The sequence below is a fragment of the Notamacropus eugenii genome, chromosome 2, assembly GCF_028372415.1.
Source record: "Notamacropus eugenii isolate mMacEug1 chromosome 2, mMacEug1.pri_v2, whole genome shotgun sequence".
NCBI classification, from domain to species: domain Eukaryota; kingdom Metazoa; phylum Chordata; class Mammalia; order Diprotodontia; family Macropodidae; genus Notamacropus; species Notamacropus eugenii.
This window is the reverse complement of record NC_092873.1, coordinates 294,182,294-294,206,374: the sequence shown is the minus strand read 5'-3', so window position 1 is coordinate 294,206,374 and position 24,081 is coordinate 294,182,294. Positions and strand designations below refer to the sequence as shown.

At 36.0% G+C, this 24,081-nt stretch overlaps 1 protein-coding gene across 6 annotated transcripts in view; it reads right to left on the bottom strand.

The window, feature by feature from the left end:
• SYCP1 (synaptonemal complex protein 1) overlaps window positions 1-24,081 on the bottom strand; it is a 130,676-nt gene that overhangs the window by 86,701 nt on the left and 19,894 nt on the right. For all 6 annotated transcript variants that reach the window (XM_072644426.1, XM_072644427.1, XM_072644430.1 and 3 more), the window contains exons 11-14: window positions 23,994-24,067; window positions 21,826-21,934; window positions 5,434-5,528; window positions 3,325-3,509 (exon numbers count right to left, since the gene is read on the bottom strand). In XM_072644426.1, coding sequence (XP_072500527.1) covers window positions 3,325-3,509; window positions 5,434-5,528; window positions 21,826-21,934; window positions 23,994-24,067 — 463 coding nt within the window. The remainder of the gene's footprint in view (window positions 1-3,324; window positions 3,510-5,433; window positions 5,529-21,825; window positions 21,935-23,993; window positions 24,068-24,081) is intronic.

Sequence of the window (24,081 nt, the reverse complement as noted above, 5' to 3'; positions counted from 1 at the left end):
ATTCTTTACATTCTTTCATATGGTTGTTAATGGCGGGCATTTCTTCATTTGAAATTTGGACCATGTGGATAATAGGGATTAGCTCTTGTTCTTATATGTTTATGTCAATCCCTTATCTATCTTGATACTATAATAATATTTCACAAATTATCCTCAGTTTAGTTAGTTAATAGTTGGTGATTCACAAAGCAGTCTAAAAATACTGTTAAGTTTGTCTAACGGCTATATTCAAGGTGTTTTGAGCCTTGAGCAGAGCCTACTTAGAACTTTCCCTAAAATACCTCCCTATCTAAGATAAGTCTTTAAAAATGAGGACTATCAGGGGCAGAGCCAAGATGGCAGAGCAGAAGGACAGACCTACTCTAATTCTCCTTCCATAGCCCATGAAACACCTGTAAAAAATAACTCTAAACAAATTCTGGAGCAGCATAAGATATAAAATGACACAGTGAAAGAGATTTCCAGTCCAAGAAAGCCTGGAAGTCCAACAGGAAAGGTCTATCACACCAGGCTGAGAGTCGAAGCACAGCCTCGCCTTGGCTACATGGCAAGGCAGGAACAGGACTGGAGCAGGCTTCAGGGCACAGAATCCTAGGCAGCAGCTGCGGTTCCCAGATTTCTCAACCCACAAATGCCAAAGACAGCTTCAAAGGTCAGTAAGAAAGCTCTTTCACCTGGGTGAGAGGGGGGTATGGGTCAGGCCCAAGCCCTGGCCCCAAGGCAGTGGCAGTCACTAAAGTAGCAGCATGCACTTTTGGAGCCCTCAGACTAAAGACTCTGGGGGAATTAAGAAGCTGAACTGGATCTCAGCCCTGAGTGTCAGTCCTGGGTGAGGAGGAGCACAGGCATGGTGGAGCTGGTGGTGGCAGTAGAGAGGGAACCCTTCTTGCAGATCTTGGGCAGAAAAGAATGCATGTGGTTGCTCACAGACAAGAGTGCAGGCCAAGAGAGGAGTAAACTCCTCTCCTTTGATTGTGCCACATTGGAGGAACTGAGAACATACAGGTCCCTAGATTATATCTTCCACTTGACAAAGGACTCAAAAGTCAACTGGGAAAATGCCCAAAAAAGGAGAAAAAAAATAAGACTATAGAAGGTTACTTTCTTGGTGAAAAGGTATTTTTCTTCCATCCTTTCAGACAAGAAAGACATAAAAGTCAAGGCTTCTACATCCAAAACCTCCAAAAAATATATGCAATGGTCTCAAGACAATGGAAGAGTTCAAAAAGGATTTTGAAAATCAAATAAGAGAGGTGGAGGAAAAATTGGGAAGAGAAATGAAAGCGATGCAAGAAAATCATGAAAAGCAAATTAGCAGCTTGCTAAAGAAGATCCAAAAAAAAAAAAATGCTGAAGAAAATAGCACCTTTAAAAATAAATCCAAATGGCAAAAGAGGTCCAAAAAGCCAATGAGGAGAAGAATGCTTTAAAAAACAGAATTGGCCAAATGGAAATGGACTTTCAAAAGCTCACTTAAGAAAATAGTTCTTTAAAAATTAGGATGGAGCAGACGGAAGCTAATGACTTTATGAGAAACCAAGAAATTATAAAACAAAATCAAAAAGAATGAAAAAACAGAAAACAATATGAAATATATCACTGGAAAAACAACTGACCTGGAAAATAGATCCAGGAGAGATCATTTAAAAATTACTGGTCTACCTGAAAACCATTAACAAAAAAAGAGTCCAGACATCATCTTCCAAGAAATTATCAAGGAAAACTGCCCTAGTATTCTAGAACCAGAGGGTAAAATAGAAATGGAAAGAATCTACCAATCACCTCCTGAAAAAGATCCCAAAAGGAAAACTCCTAAGAATATTGTAACCAAATTTCAGAGTTCTCAGGTCAAGGAGAAAATATTACAAACAGCCAGAAAGAAACAATTCAAGTATTGTGGAAATACAATCAGGATACACAAGATTTAGCAGCTTCTACACTGAAGGGCTTGGAATATGATATTCCAGAGGTCAAAGGAGATAGGATTAAAACCAAGAATCATCTACCCAGCAAAACTGAGTGTAATACTTCAGGGGAAAAAAATGGAATTTCAATGAAATAGAGGACTTCCAAGAATTCTTGTTGAAAAGACCAGAGCTGAATAGAAAACTTGACTTTCAAATACAAAAATCAAGAGAAACATGAAAAAGTAAACAGGAAAGAGAAGCCTTAAGGAATTCATTAAAGTTGAATTGTTTACATTCCTACATGGAAAGATGTTATTTGTAACTCATGAGACCTTTTCAGTATTAGGGTAGTTAGAGGGAATATATATATATATATATATATATATATATATATATATATATATATATATATATATATACACATATACACACACACACACGCATATATATACATGTGTATATGTGTATATATGTGTATGGGTGTGTATGTTTGTGTATATTATATCTATGTAGGTATGTATATATACATGAGTGTATGTGTGTATGTGTGTGTGTGTGTGTGTGTGTGTGTGTGTGTGTGTGTGTACACATAGAGAGAGGGCACAAGGTGAGCTCAATATGAAGGGAGAATACTTACAAAAAATAAAATTTACTGTTGAATGAATGTACGAGGACTAAGAGAAAGGGAGAGGTAGAATGTAGCAAATCACCTCAGAGGGAAAAAAGAGCTTTTAAAATGGAGGGGAAGAGGGAGGGAGATGAAAGGAAATAATTGAGCCTTACTCTTGTGGGATTTGGTTTAAGGAGGAAATAACACACACTCAATTGGATTAGGAAATCTATTTTACCTATATTGTATGACCTATATTGAATTGCTTCTTTTCTCAATGAGGGTAGGTAAGGAGGGAAGGAGAGCATATGGAACTCAAAACTTTTAAGAATGAATGTTCAAAATTGTTTTAACATGCAACTGGAAATTAAGCTATACAGGCAATGGAGTATAGAAGCCTATTTTGCCCTATAGGAAAATAGAGGGGAAGGGGGATGGAAGAAGGGTGGGTAATAGAAGGGAAGACAGACTGGAGGAAAGTGTGGATGGGGTGCATGCTGTCCTGGGGTGAGGGGTGGAGAGAGATGGGGAAAAAATTTTGAATTCAAATTCTTGAAGTGAATGTTAAGAACTGAAAATAATTATATATTAAAAAAATAAAAAATACAGTAAAAAATTAAAAGAAAAATGAGAATTACCCCAATAAAACACTGATGTTCTGACCACCTCAACCATACAGAAGGGGAATAAATCGTAATTGCTATAAGAAATTAAATTGACAATGAGTAGAAAATACTCAATGCATAACCAAAGCATATGAATTTTCATTTATGCTAAATCTAAAGTTGTATTTTGTTGTTGTTTTACCTGTGCTGTTCTGTTGTCAATAGTTCCTTCAAGTTAGAAATAGTAGCTTCAAATTCAGCAACAACTGAAGAATGTGTAACCTTAGCTTCACTAATTTCTTCCATTTGAGCTTCTTTTTCTCTAGTAAGCTGAATAATTGCTTTGCCTGCAGTCTGTAATTCTTCCTCTAATATCTTCTGAGAACTCTAAAATGAATGAAGTATAAAACAAAAAGATGAATTCAAAACACCTTGCAAAAAGATAAGTTTAGGAGTTTTGTTTGTTTTTGAGACTAGGTCTTTCTATCTCTCTCCCACACTAGAAGTACAGCAGCCACTCACAAGTCCAATCCTAATGTTGATACATGTGGAAGATTTGACCTGCTCCATTTCCAATCTGGGAAGAATTGCTCCTTCTTAGGTATTCCTGGAGTCTCACTATACTGGCAGGAGACTCAATAAGCTCTAGCACTCCTATATCTCAGAACTCCTGAATTCAAAGGATCCACTAGATTCGACCCATAGGCATGCACAACTACATCCAGCAAAAGAAAAATTTTCAGCTTAAATAGACAAATGGATTTCCCAGTCTCTGTAATTTGCTTCTATAAGATGTGTGACATCCCTTGTATCTTATAACTACAGCAAGGACTTAAAAACTGCTTAGTATTTTGGGATTTGTAGTTCACAGGATGATCAAGCATTCCCCTTCTCAAAATAGAATTCTCCACCTTAAGGTCAATTTGGCATTATTGTGACCTTTGATGCAGAAGGCAAAATTAAAAAACACTCTGAACTTACATAACTTGTGAGATTCCCTCTGAGAAGAAAAATGGTGGAGACTACAGTAGATAAGCAGCAGCAACAATAAGGTCAGCCTCCCCAGCCCTGGGCCAGAAAGAATTAGCAACACAAGGACCACAGGAAAAAAGAACAACAAATTGAAATGAGTTGGGGCAAAAAAGGGAAAGAACAAGGAAGGCCATTGGCTTTATAGGTATCTTAGAATAGGAGACATGACATCACCAATTTTACCCACTTCTTCATAGACCAAGGGAAGTTCAAAATGTCTGCTCTTTCCCCAAGTTTCCCTTCTGGTGCCTACCCATTAACAGATACTGTAACACACTTTGCTCACTTCTTTATGCAAATGTTTTCAGGAACCTGGATTCTGACTCAACTATGTATGTGAAAGATAAAAATAAATTTAAATTAAGGCAGAGAACTAAGGCTTTACCTAAACTTTAGGAATTTTTCCAACTAGTAGCTCTGAGTAATTGTGATGGTGTTCATAATTTTTAATCCAAAATCACTAAAACAACAAAGAAGGTCCTGTGGAGCTAAGGGGCTATTATATTGCCCTTACACTAAAAAAAATTAAATAATTAGTGTACCAGAGTGCAGCTGATTAAATTTCCAAAGACAAAGGGGAGGTAGAGAGGAGAGTTGACAACTATTATTATTTAACTCTCACCCTCCTCCACCATACCATATCCATTTGGTGTTACATTAGGAGTACAATAAATGTTGAACATCATACCTTTCCTTCAAAGACCAGCTGAAGTCTTTCTCTGATGGAACACCTTTCTAAGCTGCTCCAAACCACAATGATCTCTTGCTTCTCTGAATTCATACAGCATTTTTACTTAAACCAACATTTATTAAGGCCTGACTACATTCAAGGCCCTATTCAAAGCAGTGTAGGGGAAACAAAGATGAAAGATACATGATCTTTGGACTCACAGAGTTTGCAGTCTAATCAGGAGACAAGATATGATACATTTTTCAAAAATTATAGTATCCAACATTACATAAATATGAAATAATCCACTTATTGACTATATTACTTATTTGACACTATATTTTAGTGTTTCATTTTTATCTTTGTATCCCTAACTCCAAATACAGTGCTTAAGACACAGGAGGTAATTAATAAAAGATTGATAACTATTTATTGATGATCACCTTTTAGATCTTGTCTCACCATCTAGATTGTGAACTCTTTGAGGTCAAGGACTATGTCTTATATCTCCTTAGTTTTTCTCCATATCATGCACAAAGTCGTATTCAAAAGTATCTGTTCACTAGGTTTTATAGTCTATAAAAATATTTTAAATGACATAAAACATACCTCACTTTTTTGCAAAGACATTTTAATTTCTTCTAATTCTGACATCAATTGATCCTGTTGGTCTTTTGATTCTTTTAAGTTTTCATTTTGCCATTCTAAAAGAACAATTTTTACATAAAGAAACATCAAATGCTAGTAGAAAAGATATACTAAGAGAATAAACTTACCCTATTTATTTAATATTTTAAGGATCTTTAGGGGTGGCATTCTCTCTACTGAAATGAGTCACAACCCTTCTATGAGACAGTTTCCAATGCTATGACTGATCTAGTGATGAGTTTCACTGAAATTATTATCGAGCTTATATCTCTGTCACTTAGGAGTGTCACTTGGAGAAAAAGGTCAGTAATTGAAGGGACTTAGAAATCAGTTTTGTCTAGAGCAGTCAATTCACTTGGTTAGAGCACATACCACTAATAATAATGCAAATTTGATGCCTATAAAGTCTATTGGTTTCATACAAATGAAAAAAATCTTGTACAGACTGCTTTGTTACCCTGACCTACCTTCTACCCTCTCACAACTGGATGTCATTTGTCACATGCAAGAATGTGTAGCTGCTAAAAAAAGGGCAAAATAGCATGTTCTTACATGGAAGATGTTACATATAAAGATCAATCACCAGTACTTATTAAACACCTACTAGTACAATGCCAGGAACTGTTCTAGACCCTAAGGACATAAGTACAAAGAATTCACAATGAAACAATCCCTCTTTTCAAGTTTATATTCTAATAGGGGAGGAAACAACTCGAATAAGTAAATACAGAATAAATCTGAAAGGAATAAATACAAGATAGTTAAATTAAAGGTTGGTAGGGGTGAATCAGGAAAGACTTCATATAGCAGGCAGTGTTTGAAATGAGTCTTAAAGAGAGTGCGAATCTATGAGGTGGAATTGAAGAGCCCTTTAAAAGCTAGAGAAGTTTATATTTAATCCTATAGCAATATGAAAAGTTGAGAAGTGATAAGACACTAAAGTAATTCCTGTATGAGAGAGAAGAGGGGAGATGTGAGACATTGTGGAAGTAGAAATGGCAGGATTTGGTAACTGAAAATGTGGGGTAAAAGAGAGTAATGAGTCAAGGATAATACCAAGATTACAAAACTTGAAGACTAGAAAAATGCTTTGTGTTCAAAACAAACAAGCATTTGGAAGAAATATGAGTTTGGGGGGAAAAACATTAAATCCTTTTTTGGACATGTTGAATTTAAGATGTCTCCAAAATATTCAGTTTGAAATATGTTTGAACATAAATATCTTTCAGTCTGAAATGCAATTAGTGATATGTTACTTGTGAAGCTCAAGGTAAAGACTGGGGGAGGAGGGTTGGATATATAGAACTGTAAATCATCTGCATAGAGGGGATAATTAAATCCATTAGAGTTGATCAGACCACCAAGAGTAAGTCTAGAGAAAAGAAAAGAGGGCCCAGGACAGGCACTGGGGGAGTACCACACTTAAGTGGATGTGGATGATAAGATAGCACAAGAGTCTGAGAAAAAATGGTTCTGAGAACAAGACAGGGAGGAAAAGAACCAGGAGATTAGTGTCATAAAAACACCACATAACAGAGTATCCAGGAAGAAATGATATCATCAACAATATCAAATGAAATAGATACAAAAGAATAAGAAAAGAAAACGCAATTTAGCAATTAAAAGACAAATGGATGATAAGGGGGAAAAGGTAAAGCCAATATGGTAGGGTAAAGGCAGGGACTCACATGAGCTCTCCCAAATTCCCATCCAAACAACTTTAAAATAACACTTCAAATCCAATTCCAGAGCAGTAAAACAAACAAAAGGTCAGGAAGAAATAATTTTCCAGCCTAGGACTACTTAGGAAGTTGGCAGGAAAAGTCTATTTCAGGGTGATAATTGAACCTGGAGCTCAGTACACACCATGCAGGGCAGGCACCAAGGTACCAAGAGCATTCTTTAGAGGCAGTTCCATCAGTGAAAGCAGCAGCAACTTTGAGAGCTCTCAACCCACAGACAGTAGGGAGGCTGGACAACTGGTCAGAAGGAGATTATGGGAACCCTTTGTTGGAAATGGGTATGTGACTCTGTTGCATAGCCCATTCTTAGTTCCAGGTTCCAATCACAGGGACAAAGAGGAGCATGAGCCCACTGGCACTTGTCACCACAGGAAAGCAGGGCCCTGGTCACAGTTCCAAAATGGAGAAGAGTACTGGTGGTGGATCATAGACCACAACATAGGTCAGTAAAGCCATACCACATCTCTCCTTAGATCATACCAACTTTGAAGAACCAAAAACTTACAGTCCCTCAGAACTAGCTCTGAAAATAGCAGCATGAAAAAAACTGAAGCTTGGGACAGTGACCCCTCTACTACAAGAGGAGAATCCAACTTTAATGCAAAGTTGAAAGTCAAGAAATAGGCTGGAAAAATGAGCAAAAAACAACAAATAACCAGGCAATAAAATTTGATTGTGCAGAGAGGAAGGATCAGGACACAAACTCAGAAGAAGACAATGAAATCCAAGCAGCTACATGCAAAGTCTCAAGGAAAAACTGCATTCATCCTTCATTGCCAAAGAAGACCATGCCATCAGAGAAATGATGACATGACTTGCATTTGACTTATTTTGAGTGAGGGAGGATTGTGCAGGTCACCAGTCTCACTTCTTCTCCAGAGCCATCTGAATCCAGAGACCTGATATTCCTCAGAATGACTGGAGATGACCCACAATACAATGGGGGCCTTGGGCCCCTTAGGCCAAGATCTTTGCAGGCACTCACTTAGGGTGAGGCAATGCCCATTCATTGAATAGGCCTGTTTAAGAAGTAGCCAGGGCATGGCCCCTTAAATGAGGTCAAGAAAAGAAAGTTATCAGGCTCGGTGGGAAAGAGCAACAGTTACTATTGATAATCACTGTCAAGCTAGGAGGGTCCAGAGGAGCCCTCAGGCAGGGCCCCAATGAAGTTCCAAATCAGAGTGCAGTAGGTTTAAGGTTTTGGGAGAAGACAGGACAAGGGACAAGACAGGACAAGAGAGAGGGGAGGAGAGGGGAGGAGAGGGGAGGAGAGGGGAGGAGAGGGGAGGAGAGGAGAGGTGAGGACAGGAGATGAGAGGAAGGGAAATAGAAAAGGAGCCAACAAAACCCAAGTCAACTGGACATCTTTTGGCCATCCAAGTTTACCTTCCTCTGGAGGGGAGAAGGAAGGGGAGGGAGAGGCAGACAGGAGAGCAGGAGGTGAGTTACCCAGCTAGCATTCAGCCAGCTGCATCTACTCACAGGATTGTGTTTGTTTTTCATTGCCAAAGAAGACCATGCCATCAGAGAAATGATGACATGACTTGCACTTGACTTTGTTTTGAGGGAGGGAGAGCTGTGCAGGTCACCAGCCTCACTTCTCCTCCAGAGTCATCTGAATCCAGAGACCTTGCTGCTATCACTTCAAAGAAAAGTAAGATTTGGACAGAAGCTCAAAAAGGATTTTTAAAATGGAATAAGAAAGGTAGGGGGGAAATTGGGAAAAGAAATAACAGTGATATAAGAAAATTAAGAGCAGAGACTCAAAAGTTGATGAGATGGGGAAAGGCACAAAAAATATTGAAGAAAACAACACCTTAAAACACAAGATTAACTAAATGGTAAAAGAGGTGCAAAAATTCATTGAAGATAAGAACTCCTTAAAAAGCAGAATTAGTCAAATGGGAAAACAGATACAACAGCTCACTAAAGAAAATAATTCCTTAAAAAATAGAATTGAGCAAAGAAACTAATGACTCCATAAAACATCAAGAAACAATAAAACAAAGTCAAAAGAACAAAAAAATAGAATATGTGAAATATCTCAACAGAAAAACAACTAATCTGGAAAACAGATGAAGGAGAAATAATTTAAGAATTATCAAACTACCTTAAAGCCATGATCAAAAAAAAAAAAAAAAAGGTAAGACATTATATTTCAAAAAATTATTAAAGAAAAGATGATGGAAGCATGGACCCCAAAAGCCCTTAAAATACTGTAAAAAAATGGCTCAACAAATTCTAGAGCAGCAGAAGCCACAAAATGACAGAGTGAAACAGATTTTCAGCCCAAGACAACTTGGAAGGCTGTCAGGAAGGGTCTACTACACCAGACTCAGAGAGGATTGCAGCCTAGCATGGGTTGTGCCAACACAGATGGGACTACAGCAGGTTTCAGGGTGGTGAATCACGGGCAGCTGCTGCAGTTTTCAGATTTCCCAACCCCAAAATGCCAAAGACAGTTTCAAAGGTCAGTGAGAAAGCTCTCTTCCCTGGGGGAGAGGGAAATATGGCATGGGCTCCGTCCCAGCCTCAGGGTTACTGCAGCCAATGCCACAGTAGCAGCCACTTCTGGAACTGTTGGACTACAGAAAGTGGGGGAATAGAGCAGTTGATCTGAGTCTCAGTCCTAAGTGGTGGTCCTGGGGTGAGGAGGAGCACTGGTATAGTGGAGCTGGTGGCTGCTTTGGAGAGGGAATCATACTTGCAGTTCCAGGGTAGAAAAAAGCTGCTTGTGGTTGCTGACAGACCAGAGGACAGGCCAGGAGAGGAATGAACACCTCTCCCTTGACTATGCCACTTTGGAGGAACTAAGAACTTACAGATTCCTACAGATATCTTGGAGAACAGCTGCATAAAATCTCTGAAGCCTGGACTAGTATACCTTCTACTTACCAAAGGATTCAAAAGTCAAGTAATTCACTAGGAAAATGCTCCAAAAGAAGAAAAAAATAAAACAATAGAAGGTTAATTTCTCAATGAAAAGGTATTTTCTTCCATCCTTTAGGATGAGGATAATCAAAGCATACAACCAGAGGAAGATCAAAGCATACAACTAGAAGATAGCAAGGTCAAGGTTCCTACATCCAAAGTCTCTAAAAAAAAACATGAAATGGTCTCAGACCATGGAAGATCTCAAAAAGAATTTTGAAAATCAAATAAGAGAGGTGGAAGAAAAATTGGGAAAATAAATGAGAATGATGTAAGAAAATTATGAAAAATGAGTTAACAGCTTTTAGAGACCCAAAAAAATGCTGAAGAAAATAATACCTTTAAAAATAGACTAACCCCAAAAGACAAAAGAGGTCCAAAAAGCCAAGGAGGAGAAGAACGCCTTAAAAAGCAGAATTGACCAAATGCAAAAGGAGGTCCAAAAGCTCACTGAAGAAAATAGTTCTTTAAAATTTAGAATGAAGCAGATGGAAGCTAATGACTTTATGAGAAATCAAGAAATTATAAAACAAACAGATGAAAAAATAGAAGACAATGTGAAATAACTCACTGGAAAAACAACTGACCTGGAAAAAAGGTGCAGGAGAGTTATTTAAAAATTATTGGACCACCTGAAAGCCATGATCAAAGAAAATGTCTAGATATCATCTTTCAAGAAATTATCAGGGAAAACTTCCCTGATAATCTAGAACAAGAGGGTAAAATAGAAATTGAAAGAATCCACTGATCACCTCCTGAAAGAGACTCAAAAAAAGAAAACTCTTAGCAATATTGTAGCCAAGTTCCAGAGTTCCCAGGTCAAGGAGAAAATATTACAAGCAGCCAGAAAGAAACAATTCAAGTATTGTGGAAATACAATCAGGATAACACAGGATTTAGCAGCTTCTATACTATGGGATATAAGGGTTTGGAATATGATATTCCAAAGGTCAAAGGAGTCAGAATAAGAACCAAGAATCACTTACCCAGAAAAACTGAGTATAATATTTCAGGGGAAAAAATAGAATTTCAATGAAGTAGAGGAATTCCAAGCATTCTTGCTGAAAAGACCAGAGCAGAATAGAAAATCTGACTTTCAAATACAAGAATCAAAATAAACATGAAAAAGTGAACAGGAAAGAGAAGCCATAAAGAAATCATTAAAGTTGAACTGTTTACATGGAAAGATGATATCCATAACTACTCATAAGACCTTTTTCAGTATTAGGGTAATTAGAGGGAATATATGTGTGTGTGTGTGTGTGTGTGTGTGTGTGTGTGTGTGTGTGTGTGTGTATTGTGTATATATACTTATACATATATCTTTGTGCGTACGTATGTATAGACAGAGGTCACAGGGTGAGCTGAATATGAAGGAAGAATACCTAAAAAATTAAATTTACTATTGAGTGGAATGTACTAGCAGTAAGAGAAAGGGACAGATGAAATGTAGCAAATCATCTCACATAAAAGAGACAAGATGGAGCTTTTACAATGGAGGGGAAGAGAAGGGAGATGAAAGTGAATAAGTAAGCCTCACTCTCATGGGATTTGTCTTAAGAAGGGAATAACACACTCAAATTGAGTATGGAAATTATTTTCCCTGCAGGAAGGCAGAGGGACGGGGATAGGAGAAGAAAGAAAACAGAAGGGACAGCAAATTGTAGAAAGGGATAATCAGAGGCAAACACTATTGTGAGGTGACAGGTCAAGGGAAAAAATGGAATAAATGGAGGGCAGGACAGAGGGAAATGAGGTTAGTCTTTCACAATATAACTGTTATGGAAGTGTTTTGCATGGCTACACATATATGACCTATATTGAATTGCTTACTTTCTCAATGAGGGTGGGTGGGGAGAGAGGAAGCAAGAGAATATGGAACCCAAAGCTTTAAAAATAAATGTTAAAAATTGGTTTTGCATGCAATGGGGAAATAAGATGTACAGACAATGGGGTACAGAAACCTATTTTGCCCTACAGGAAAATAGAAAGGAGGGACATGGAAGAAGTAAGGGTGATAGAAGGGAGGACAGACTGGGGAAAGATGGGGAGAAAAATCTGGAATTCAAATTCTTGTAGAGGTGAATGTTGAAAACTGAAAAATAAATAAATTATATATATGTATACATATATATATATTTTAAAAATTTTTTAATTTTCAAAGAAAACTACCATGATAGAACCAGAGAGTAAAATAAAAATTGGAAGAATCTACTGATCACCTCCTGAAAGAGATCCCAAAATGAAAATTCCCAGGAATTTTATAGCAAAATTCCAAAGCTCCCAGATCAAGGAGAAAATAGCAAGCAGACTAAAAAAAACAATTCAAATGTCATGAAGCCATAGTCAGGATAACATGAGATTTAGCAGCTTCTACATTAAGGAATCAAAGGGCTTGGAATGAGACATTCCAAAGGGCAAAGGAAATAGGATGACAATCCACCAAAACAGTATAATCCTTCACAGGGAAAAATGAAATTCAACGAAATAGAGAACTTTCAAATATTTCTAATGAAAAGACCAGAGATAAACTGAAAATATGACTTTCAAATATAAAACTCAAGAGAAACATTAAAAGGTAAAAATGAAAGAGAAATCATAAGATATTCAATAAGGTTAAACTATTTGCGTTCCTACATGAGAAGGTGATACTTCTAACTCCTAAGAACTTTATCATTATTAAAATAGTTAGAAAGAGTATACTTAGAAGATATGGATGTGAATTGTATATAATGAGATGATTTTGAAAAAATAAAATTAAGGGGTAAGAAAGAGGAATGCATTAGGTAAAGGAGGAAGGAAGAGGTAGTACAGTTTAAATTATCCTACATAAAAGAGGTACACAAGGAAGAGCTTTTACAGTGGAGTGGAAGATGGGAGGAAGGAAAGTGATAGGTAACTCATAAACCTTACTTTCATAGCAATTGACTCAAAGATGGAATAACATACATACTCACTCAGTTGGATATAGAAATCTAGTTTTCCCTAACAGGGAAGTAGGAAGGGAGGAAGAGGAACAACAGGGAGGCAGGTAGTGAAAGGAGGGTAAATTGGGGGAGGTAGTGGTCAGAAGTAAAACAAATTTGTGAAAAGAGACAAGGCAAAAGGAGAAAAAAAGATAAACAGGACATAGAATGAAGAGAATACATAGGTAGTAATCATAACTATAAATGTGAATTGGATGAACTCACACATAAAATGGAGTAGACTAAAAACCAAAATTTCATAATATACTGTTTACAAGAAACACAACTGAAGCAGAGAGACACACAGAAGGTAAAGATAAAGGACTTGAGCAGAATTTATTACACTTCAGCAGATGTACAAAAAAAGCAGGGGTAGCAATCATGATCTCAGATAAAGCAAAAATAGATCTATAAAAGAGATAATCAAGGAAACTACATTTTGCTAAAAGGTACCATCAACAACGAAGCAATATCAATCTTAAATATATATATATGCATATATACATATATATATATATATATATATATATGTGCACCAAATGGCACAATATCCAAACTCTTAAAGGAAAAGCTAAATGAATAATATGAGGAAATAGTAAAAATATACTAATGGGAGACCCCAACTTTCTCCTCTCAGAAATAGATAACCTAACCAACAAATAAACAAGAAAGAAGCTAAAAATATGAACAGAATTTTAGAAAAGTTAGATTTGATATACCTCTGGAGAAAACTGAATGGGAATAAAAAGGAATATTCCTTTTCTCAGCAGTATATGGCACCTACGTGAAAACTGAACACATAAGAAAACCACTGAACTAATAAATAAAACTAGGAGCTGTTTATATGAAAAAAAAACCAATAAAATAGATAAACCATGGTTAATTTAATTAAGAAAAATAGAGGTGGAGCCAAGGTGGCGGAGTAGAAAGACGTATATACTCTAGCGCTTCCCCCATAGCCCACAAAATACCTGTAAAAAAAAAAAGAGACTCTCAATAAATTCTAGAGCAGCAGAAGCCACAGAACAACAGAGTGAAAGAGGGTTCCAGTCAAAGGTAACCCGGAAGGCGACAGGAAAGGTCTATCTCACAGGAGGTTGAGCAGAGCAGAGCCTAGTCCTGGTCACACAGCACTGGGAGGAAGAGGACCTGAAAAGACCTTCAGGGCAGAATTCCAAGCAGGGAGGGTCCAAGATCCCTCAACCCACAAGCAACAAAGAAAGCTCCAAAGGTCAGTGTGGGAGGGCTTTCCCAGCTGGGCAAGAGAGGAATGGGGTACCCCCAGCACTGGCCCCAGGCAGTGGCAGAGGCAGAGGCAGCAGCAACAGCAGCAGGCAACAGGTAGTCACGGAAGCAGCCTGGGTTCATTGTCCAGGCAGCTCGGCTTAAAGCCCCTGGGGGATTGAGCAGCTGATCTGAATCTCAGCCTTGAGCATGGTACTGGGAAGAGGAAGAGCACTAGGACCCTCCTCTTGACAAAGGATTCAGAAGTCAAGTAACTGGCTGGGAAAATGCCCAAAAAAGGGAAAAAATGTAAGACCACAGAAGGTTACTTTCTTGGTGAACAGGTGTCTCCTTCCATCTTTTCAGATGAGAAAGAACAAGGCGTACTGTCAGAGAAAGTCAAGGCTTCTGCCTCTAGTACCTCCAAAATGAATATGAAATGGGATCAGGCCATAGAAGAGCTTAAAAAGCAAGTCAGTAGCCTGCTAAAGGAGAACCAAAAAAATGCTGAGGAAAATAACACCTTTAAAAATAGGCTAACTCAATTGGAAAAAGAGGTCCAAAAAGCTAATGAGGAGAAAGAGGTTTTAAAAAGTATAATTAGGCAAATGGAAAAGAAGGTTCAAAAGCTCACTAAACAAAATAGTTCTTTAAAAGAGAGACTGGAGTTCAGGGAAGCTAATGACTATGAGATAAACCAAGAAGTTAGAAAACAAAACCAAAAGATTGAAAAAATAGAAGATAATGTGAAACATCTCATTGGAAAAACAACTGACCTGGAAAATAGATCCAGGAGAGACAATCTTAAAACTAGGGAACTACCTGAAAGCCGTGATCAAAAAAAAGAGCCTAGACATTATCTTTCCTGAAATTATCAAGGAAAACTACCCTGATATTCTAGAACCAGAGAGCAAAATAAATATTGAAAGAATCACCTCCTGAAAGAGACCAGAAAAGAGAAACTCCTAGGAATATTGTGGCCAAATTTCAGAGTTCCCAGGTCAAGGAGAAAATATTGCAAGCAGCTAGAAAGAAACAATTCTAGTATTGTGGAAATACAATCTGGATAACACAGGATCTGGCAGCTTCTACATTAAGGGATAGAATGGCATGGAATATGATATTTCAGAAGTCAAAGGAACTGGGATTAAAATAAAGAATTAAAACCCAGCAAAACTGAATATAATACTTCAGGGGAAAAATAATCATTCAGTGAAATAGAGGACTTTCAGGCATTCTTGATGAAAAGACCAGAGTTGAATACAAAATTTGACTTTCAAACACAAGAATAAAGAGAAGCATGAAAAGGTAAACAGGAAAGAGAAATCTTAAAGGACTTTCTAAAGCTGAACTGTTTACATTGCTACATGGAAAGATAATATTTGTAATTCTTGAGACTTTTCTCAGTATTTGGGTAGGTGGAGGGATTACACACACACACACACACACACACACACACAGACACACACCTACAGACAGAGAGTACAGGTTGAGTTGAATCAGGAGAGATGCTATCCATAAAAAAAAAAAAATTAAATTAAGGAGTAAGAGAGAGGAAAATACTGGGAGGAGAAAGGGAGAAATGGAATGGGGCAGGCTATCACTCATAAAAGATATAAGAAAAATCTTGTTCAATGAAGGAGAAAAGGGAGGAGGTGGGAGGGGAAAAGTGAAGCTTACTCTCTTCACATATGGCTTAAGGAGGGAATAACACGCTCACTAAATTTGGTATGAAAATCTATCTTACACTACAGAAAGTAGGGGAGAAGGGGACAAGTGGGGTGAGGGGGATGATAGAAGGAAGGGCAAATGGGAGAAGAGAGTAACTAGAAGTAAACACTTTTGGGAAGGGACAAGTTCAAATGAGAGAATAGAAAAAAAAAGGGTGACAGGGTAGGATGGAGGGCAATATAGTTAGTCTTACACAACATGACTATTATGGAAATCTTTTGCAAAACAACACATATATAGCCTGTATTGAATTGCTTGCCTTCTCAGTGGGGATTGGTAGGGAATTCAAAGTATTAGAAACAAATGTTTAGAATTATTATTGCATATAACTAGGAAATAAGAAATACAGGTAATGGGGTACAGAAATTTATCTTGCCCTACAAGAAAAGAGAGAAAATGGGGATAAGGGAAGGGTGGGGTGTGATAGAAGGGAGGCTACATTGAGGGAAGGGGTAATCAGAATGCAAGGTATTTGGGGTTGGGGGAGGGGAGAGATGGGGAGAAAAATTGGAACTCAAAATTTTGTGGAAATTAATATCAAAATCTAAAAATTAATTAATTAATTAATTAAAGAAAATAAAATAAAGAGGAAAACGAAATTACCAGCATCAAAAATAAAAATGGTAAATTCACCATCACTGAAGAGAAAATTATTAGGAGTCATTTTGTCCAATTATATGCCAATAAATATGCCCATCTAAGTGAAATGGATTAATATTTATAAAAATATAAAGTGCTTAGATTAACAGAAGAAGAAATATAATACTCAAATAACCCTATCTTAGAAAAAAGAAGTTGAACACACCATAAAGTGAACTCTTTAAGAAAAAATCCTTGGGACCATATGGATTCACAAATAAAGTCTATTACACCTTTAAAGAACAATTAATTCCAATACTGTGTAAACCATTTAGAAAAATAGACAAAGAAAGAGTCCTACCAAATTTCTTTTATGACATAAATATGGTGCTGATACCTAAACTGAGAAGAGTAGAAAGAGAAAGATAACTATAGATCAATTTTCCTAATGAATATTGATGCAAAAATGCTAAATAAAATGCTAGCAAGGAGATTACAGCAATATATTACAAAGATCATATGCTATGACCAAGTAGGATTTATAACAGGAATGCAGGGGTGGTTCAATATTAGGAAAACTATCAGCATAAATGACCATAACATTAACAAAAACAATGAAATATCTCAATAGATGCAGAAAAAGTTTTTGATAAAATACAACACACATTCCTATTGAAAACACTGGAAAACATAGGAATAAATGGAATTTTCCTTAAAATGAGAAGTGTTATTTATTTTAAACTATCAGCAAACATTATCTATAATGGAGATAAGCTAGAAACTTTCCCACTAAGATCAAGGGTGAAGCAAGGATTCCCATTATCACCTCTATTATGTCTAACTGTGCTAGAAATGCTTGTTATAGCAATAAGAGAAGAAAAAGAAATTAAAAGAATTAGAATAGACAGTGAGGAGACAAAACTATCACTCATTGCAGACAATATGATGGTCAAAATGAGTACATGATTTAGACATAAAAGGGCAATATCACAAGCAAATTAGGAGAGCATGGAATATCTTACTTGTCAGATCTATGGATAAGGGAAGAATTTATGATTATACAAGAGATTTAAAAGCATTATGGGAAGTAAAATGGATAATTTTGATCACATGAAATTAAAACAATTTTGCACAAACAAATCCAATGAAGCCAAGACTAGAAGAAGAGAAAAAAAACTGGGAAAATCCATTTTCATGATGTTTCTCTGATATATATAGAATTGAATCAAATCTATAAGAATATGAGTTATTTCCCAATTAATAAATGGACAAAGGATACAAAAGAACAGGCAGTTATCAGAAGAAATCAAAGAGCTATATATGAAAATACATATTTTTTTATATGAAAAAATTCTCCAAATCACTATCGATTAGAAAAATGCAAATTAAAACCACCTCACATTTATCGGATTGGCTAACATGACAGAAAAGGAAAATGACAAATGTTAGAGGGAATGTATTAAAACTGGGACACTAATTCACTGTTGGAGTTGTGAGCTGATTCAACCATTGTGAAAAACAATTTGGAACTATGCCCAAAGGGTTACAAAACTGTACATACCCAGCAAAGAGAAGGACCTATATATCCAAAAATATTTGTAGTGGCAAAGAATTGGAAATTGAGGGATGCTCATCAACTGGAGAATGACTGAACAAGTTTTAATATATGATCATGATGGAATACTATTATGCTATAAGAAATGAGGAGCAGAATGGTTTCAGAAAAACCTGAAAAGACTTACATAAACTAATGTAAAGTAAACTCAATCGAGCCAGGAGAACACTGTACATAATAACAGCAACACTGTATGATAATTAACTATGAATGACTTAGCTATTCTGAACAATATAATGATCCAAGACAATTCTGAAGGACTTATTATGAAAAATGCTATCTCCAGAGAAAGAACTGATAAGAATCTGAATGTAGATTTTAGTATTTTTTTTAAATTTCTTTATTTTGGGGGGGTTGGTTTTTTGGGGAGGTCTGTTGTGTTTTTTTTTCACAATATGGATAATATAGCTGCACTTGTATAATTTACATCAAATTGCTTGCCTTGTCAAGGAGGGATGAGGGAAGGGAGAGTGGGACAGAATTTGGAACTCAAATTTAAAAAAATAACAAATGATAAAATTGTTTTCATATGTAATTACAAAATAATTTTTTAAAAAAATTGATTAACTTTGGAGAGATCATTTTCAGTTAAATGATTACTTTAGAAGCCAGATTTGAAAGATTTGAGGATTGAGTGGAAAGAGAGCAGAGGAAATGAGAGTAGTCCGATTTCACTAAGAGTTTGGCTAAGAAAAGAAGAAGAATGTAGGAAACTATTTTTAGGAGATAATAGGGTCTACTAAAGATTTTTTTTAATGGGAAAGATTGATATGTTTAAAAGAGAGTTTGGGAATTTAAAAAGGGGATAATTGTGGATATAGTCTGCCAAGAAAGATGTGAGATGATAGGATTAAGGGTACAGGAAAAAAAAGAGTGTAGAGAGGGTGGAATTTATATTGGTTAATATTTTTCCTTCTTCCCTTTGCAAGGAATAGAGGTAATATATAAGAGAAGAAAATACTCATGTAAAGATAGCTTGGAGATGTCTTGAATATCACACACAGTTTTCATTTTCAAGCATTAGTGCTTTCAAGACAGATCTCCACAAAAGAAAAACTAAAGAAATTTATCCCCAGAGTCAAGAGAAACTTGAAAAAAACCTAGCAATATTCCTGGAAGTTTGCCTTCAGAAAGCCATTTTTAGAAATAATTTAGTAGCTGTAACAGAAAGTTACAGCAATTTTTTTTTTGGAGGGGGAAGGCAAGACATTTGGAGTTAAGTGACTTGCTCAAGGTCACACAGCTAGTAAGTGTCAAGTATCTGGAGCAGAATTTGAACTCAGGTCCTTCTGACTCCAGAGCTGGTGCTCTGTTCACTGCACCACCTAGCTGCCCCCGAGGGTAAATTTTTAACAACGTAGTCACTAAGATATTTCATATACAGTAAATTCTAATATCTCCCTATACTATTATTATAAAAACCTGGCATAAAACTAGAGATTTAATAAATAAGCTTTTCTTAGCCATTTAGATATTCAACCTATTTGTAATTTTGTTTTGTTATAAAGAATGTATGTCTGGAAAAGAAACTACAAAAACATTCCCTGAAATCTAAGGCTCACAGAAGCAGAACCAGTCAAGACTAAGAATCTTGCCTCTGAGAGAAGGGTAACTCCAAACACATATGTAATGACTTCTCTCTCTACAACACAAGATACTCTAAATCACACCATGTCATATCTCCTATGTATGTCATAAGTTACCAACTCTTGGTCTAGATAGTCCTACCTCCTCTCAGTTTTCGTAATAGGAGATAAGAACTCACACAAGGCAAGAGCTCACATAGAGATTAGAAGAAGTGACAAAAGGGAACTCTCAAGGTCTCTCTGAAGAACTGTGGAATCAATTGTGAGACATGAGAGACACTGGCACAGAACTATCCAGCATGGTATGCCTGCATCAAAGAAGGGGCTGTATTCTATAAGCAAAAACTGCTGTAGTTCAAAAGAATGTGAGATGCACAAATTTAGAGATATTTTCACTCCAAATGTTCATAAGGACTATTTGTGCCCAACCTGTGGTAGAGCCTTCCAATCTCATATTGGTCCGATCAACCACAGTCAGACGTACTCTACTTTGATCCAAACATAGTGATGTCATTTTGGTCCTCTTTGAGAACAAAGGACAACAACCAACAAATCATTTTCATTAGGAAAACTACCATTAGATTCTGTTTCTCTGAAAAAGTTCAAAGTGAATTTTCTTAGAAAGGTAGGAAGATACAATGGAAAGGGAATTTACCAAGAGCCCAAGTATATACCCTATGACATGTATTCAGTGGGGCAGCTAGATGATGCAATGGATAGAGCACCAGTGCAGGAGTCAGGAGGACCTGAGTTCACATCTCACCTCAGACACTTGACACTCACTAACTGTGTGACCTTGGGCAAGTTACTTAACCCCAACTGCCTCATCCTGAGTCATCTCCAGTCATCCTGATAAATATCTGGTCACTGGATTCAGATGGTTCTGGAGGAGAAGTGAGGCTGGTGACCTGCACAGCCCTCCCTCACTCAAAACAAAGTCAAGTGCAAGTCATGTCATTATTGCTCTGATGGCATGGTCTTCTTCGGCAAAAAAGGACAAACACATATTCAGTGGGACCTGGGACAAGTCATTTCACCACTCTGAGTATTTCCTTATTTGTAACGGAGGGATAGTAAAACTTACACTACCTACCACAAAGAATTATTTTTGTGAGGAAGATGTTTTATACAGCTTAAAGGACTAAAGACGTTTGCTATTATTATTCTGAGGAAAGTGAGATGTAATACAACACACCAAAAAAATGCAATAATCATTTATAGGACTGATAGGTTTTAAGCATAAAAGAGAAATGAAACCTGAGAACAGACTGTATAGCAACCCCACTTTATACTTTACTGGGAAAAAAATGAAACCATTCACCAAGAGTTTCTCTTTTCCCCCTATTCATCTCCCATCATTGAGACATCTCTCCCTCCTAAAAGTCTGTTATTCATATGTTGTTGCCCTCACAAGAATGTGCCCTCCTTGAGAAGGCAGTGTTTTTTGCCTTTCTTTGAATCCCCAGTGCTTAGCACAGTGCCTAGCACATAGAAAGTATTTAATAAATGCTTTTTTAACTGAGTAACTATTCTGTGGACAATACACATTACCTTTCCTGACATGCTTACCTAACATGTGCAAAGACACTTAACCTAAAAATTTACAATTGAAAAATTTTGTATAATCAATGCTATAAATTCCCTAGTGATTTTACCAAAATTTAATTTTATTTAATATTAAACTATTCATTATTTCCTATCAAAACTAATGAATTTAATACAAAGAAAAACATTTAAAGAACTTCTCACAATAAAATGATTTGACATGCAATAATATTACATGTGGTCAAATAATCCATTTTCAGAACTATATTTTGTAGCATTTCTTGAATTGTAGCACAGACTGTTTAGATTTGGCATAATTCCCATTTAAAGGTACTTCATAATCCATAGACCTGTCTTGAATTCCAAAACTGAAAAGTCTTATACTAGTTATGAATTGGATAAATATTATAAAATTTCAATATTAAAATTCTCACTCATTTTTTCTTGAAATTGATTAATTTTATCATTGTATTCTTGTAGCAGCAATTTTAAATCTTTAATTTTCATTTCTTTCTCATCATTCTGCGTCAATAGTAGTGACACCTAATGAAATAAAAATAAATTATATGTATCAATATTTTAACACAAAATTTTCTTTATTTTCAAATCTTTAATTCACAAATCTTAAAAGTGAAATTAGTCCTTATGTATAGTCATCAAATATTTAAACGAATCCTTTTAAAGTGAACTAAAATAAAAGATGTTAGATAATTTTAATGCAATCATATTCATTTTGGATTTTCAGCTAAAGTAGATTATAGAGGTGAATTAATTGCTAATGATATTAAATATTTAATATGTTTCTATATAATTGTCAATTCTATAAACAAGTCACTATATATGTGTGTATATATGTGTGGGTATATAGATGTATATATGTATATATGTGTGTGTGTGTGTGTTTAAATACACACACAAAAAGAATCATATAGAAAAGAAGTAGATTTCTAAAATGTCATCTACTATAATAACCTAAACTAGCAAAAATATATACTTTTTCCACTGAACTCAGTTGAATGCCAAAAAGGAAAATTACTATATAAATTTTAAAATAGCCTAAGTCTCCTCTTTATTCTAGAGAATAATAACTATCTAGCTAAAGAAGCAAAGAGAAGTCTCTTCCAAGTGTGATGTGGTAGAAAAAGTACTGGACTTGGAATCAAAAATGGTAGATTCAGTTTCTTAATTATTTCATTTACTAGCTGTGTGATCTTGACAAAATTATTTCAACACTTTAAATATGTTTCTTCATCTATTAAATGATAGGCTTAGATCAAGGTCTCTTCTTATTTTAATAATCTATGATTCCATAGCCCCTCAGCAGTAAAGGATTAATAAACAAGCCTGAGTCCCCAGTATACCCAGTGATTTTTCTTGTTCAGTCATTTTCAGTCATAACCAACTCTTCATGATCCCATTTGGGGCTTTCTTGGCAAAGATACTACAGTGGTTTGCCATTTCCTTCTCTAACTCATTTTACAGATGAGTAAAATGAGACAAAGAGTTAAGTGACTTGCCCCAGATCATACAACTAGTAAGTCTGTGAGGTCAGAGATCTGAACTCAAGAAGATGAGTGTCTGACTACCTTCCTGACTATGTGATAATGTGATGACAATGTGATGTGACCATTTAAATAATGATATGTAGACAGCTGGTTAAGATACCTAATATAGATATAAAATCTCCATTATCCACAGTTCAGTATCTGTGGACATTTAGAAAGGCCTGCCAAAGATTAGAAAGTTTTGGAAAACAAAGAAAACTCTAGAGAGGACCAGGTTGTATTTTCATCACTTCTACCAACTGAAGACAAGAGATACAGAAGAAAATAACTGATGTGGAAGGTGAATAAAAAAAGAAGACTGTATCTGAGAAAATGGGATTTGGATTTCTGAACCATTGCTAAAAATATAGGAATGACAGTCTCCTAAACAGGAATGGAGTGTACCTAACCAAAGCTGATAATGTATTTGAATAGTGGAGATGATTTAGTTAAAGATCAAAAGCAGATGTGATTTTTCAAAAACATCTTGACAAAAAAAGAGGGGTTTTCCAAACAAATTATAATCCTGGCATGAAGACATGGTATAATAGTAATGTGGATCTTCAATACTAGACAACTGCTGTGTCTGTCTGCCAAAAGTAGAGCAGATAATCTAATATCTTATATGAATTTGGTTTGATCTTTCAAAAATGTGGAGCAACCAACAATTTCTGAATTCAGTTTCCATGGAAATGTAGGTTTACAGGACAATCAAGTATTCTCTGCAGGCAATGTTCTATTATCTCATTGTTAGGAAATGGCCACAGGTGGATAATGAAAACATTAGTAAATAAACTTAATGGAAATTTTGTGAGCGTGTAAACATTTGTGAGCCAAGGACTAGAAAATCCATTAGAATGGAAGTTTAAAAATTTTTTTAAATCTTCATTCTATCAAAATTTCTATATCAAACCAAATTAAATAGTTGGAAGATAAATTTCAAGTGGTTTTGGGCAAGGGAAAGGGACCGGGGGAAGTAGGATTTCACACTTCACCCAGAGGACTGACAAATGTACAAACATAAATACATATAGTTGTTTAAAAAAAAATCCACAAACCTTTTCTTCCTTATCATGTACTTCTTTTAGATATTCTTTTTCAAGTTGTTGAATTTTTTCATATGCTTCTCTTACTTTAGAGAAAAAA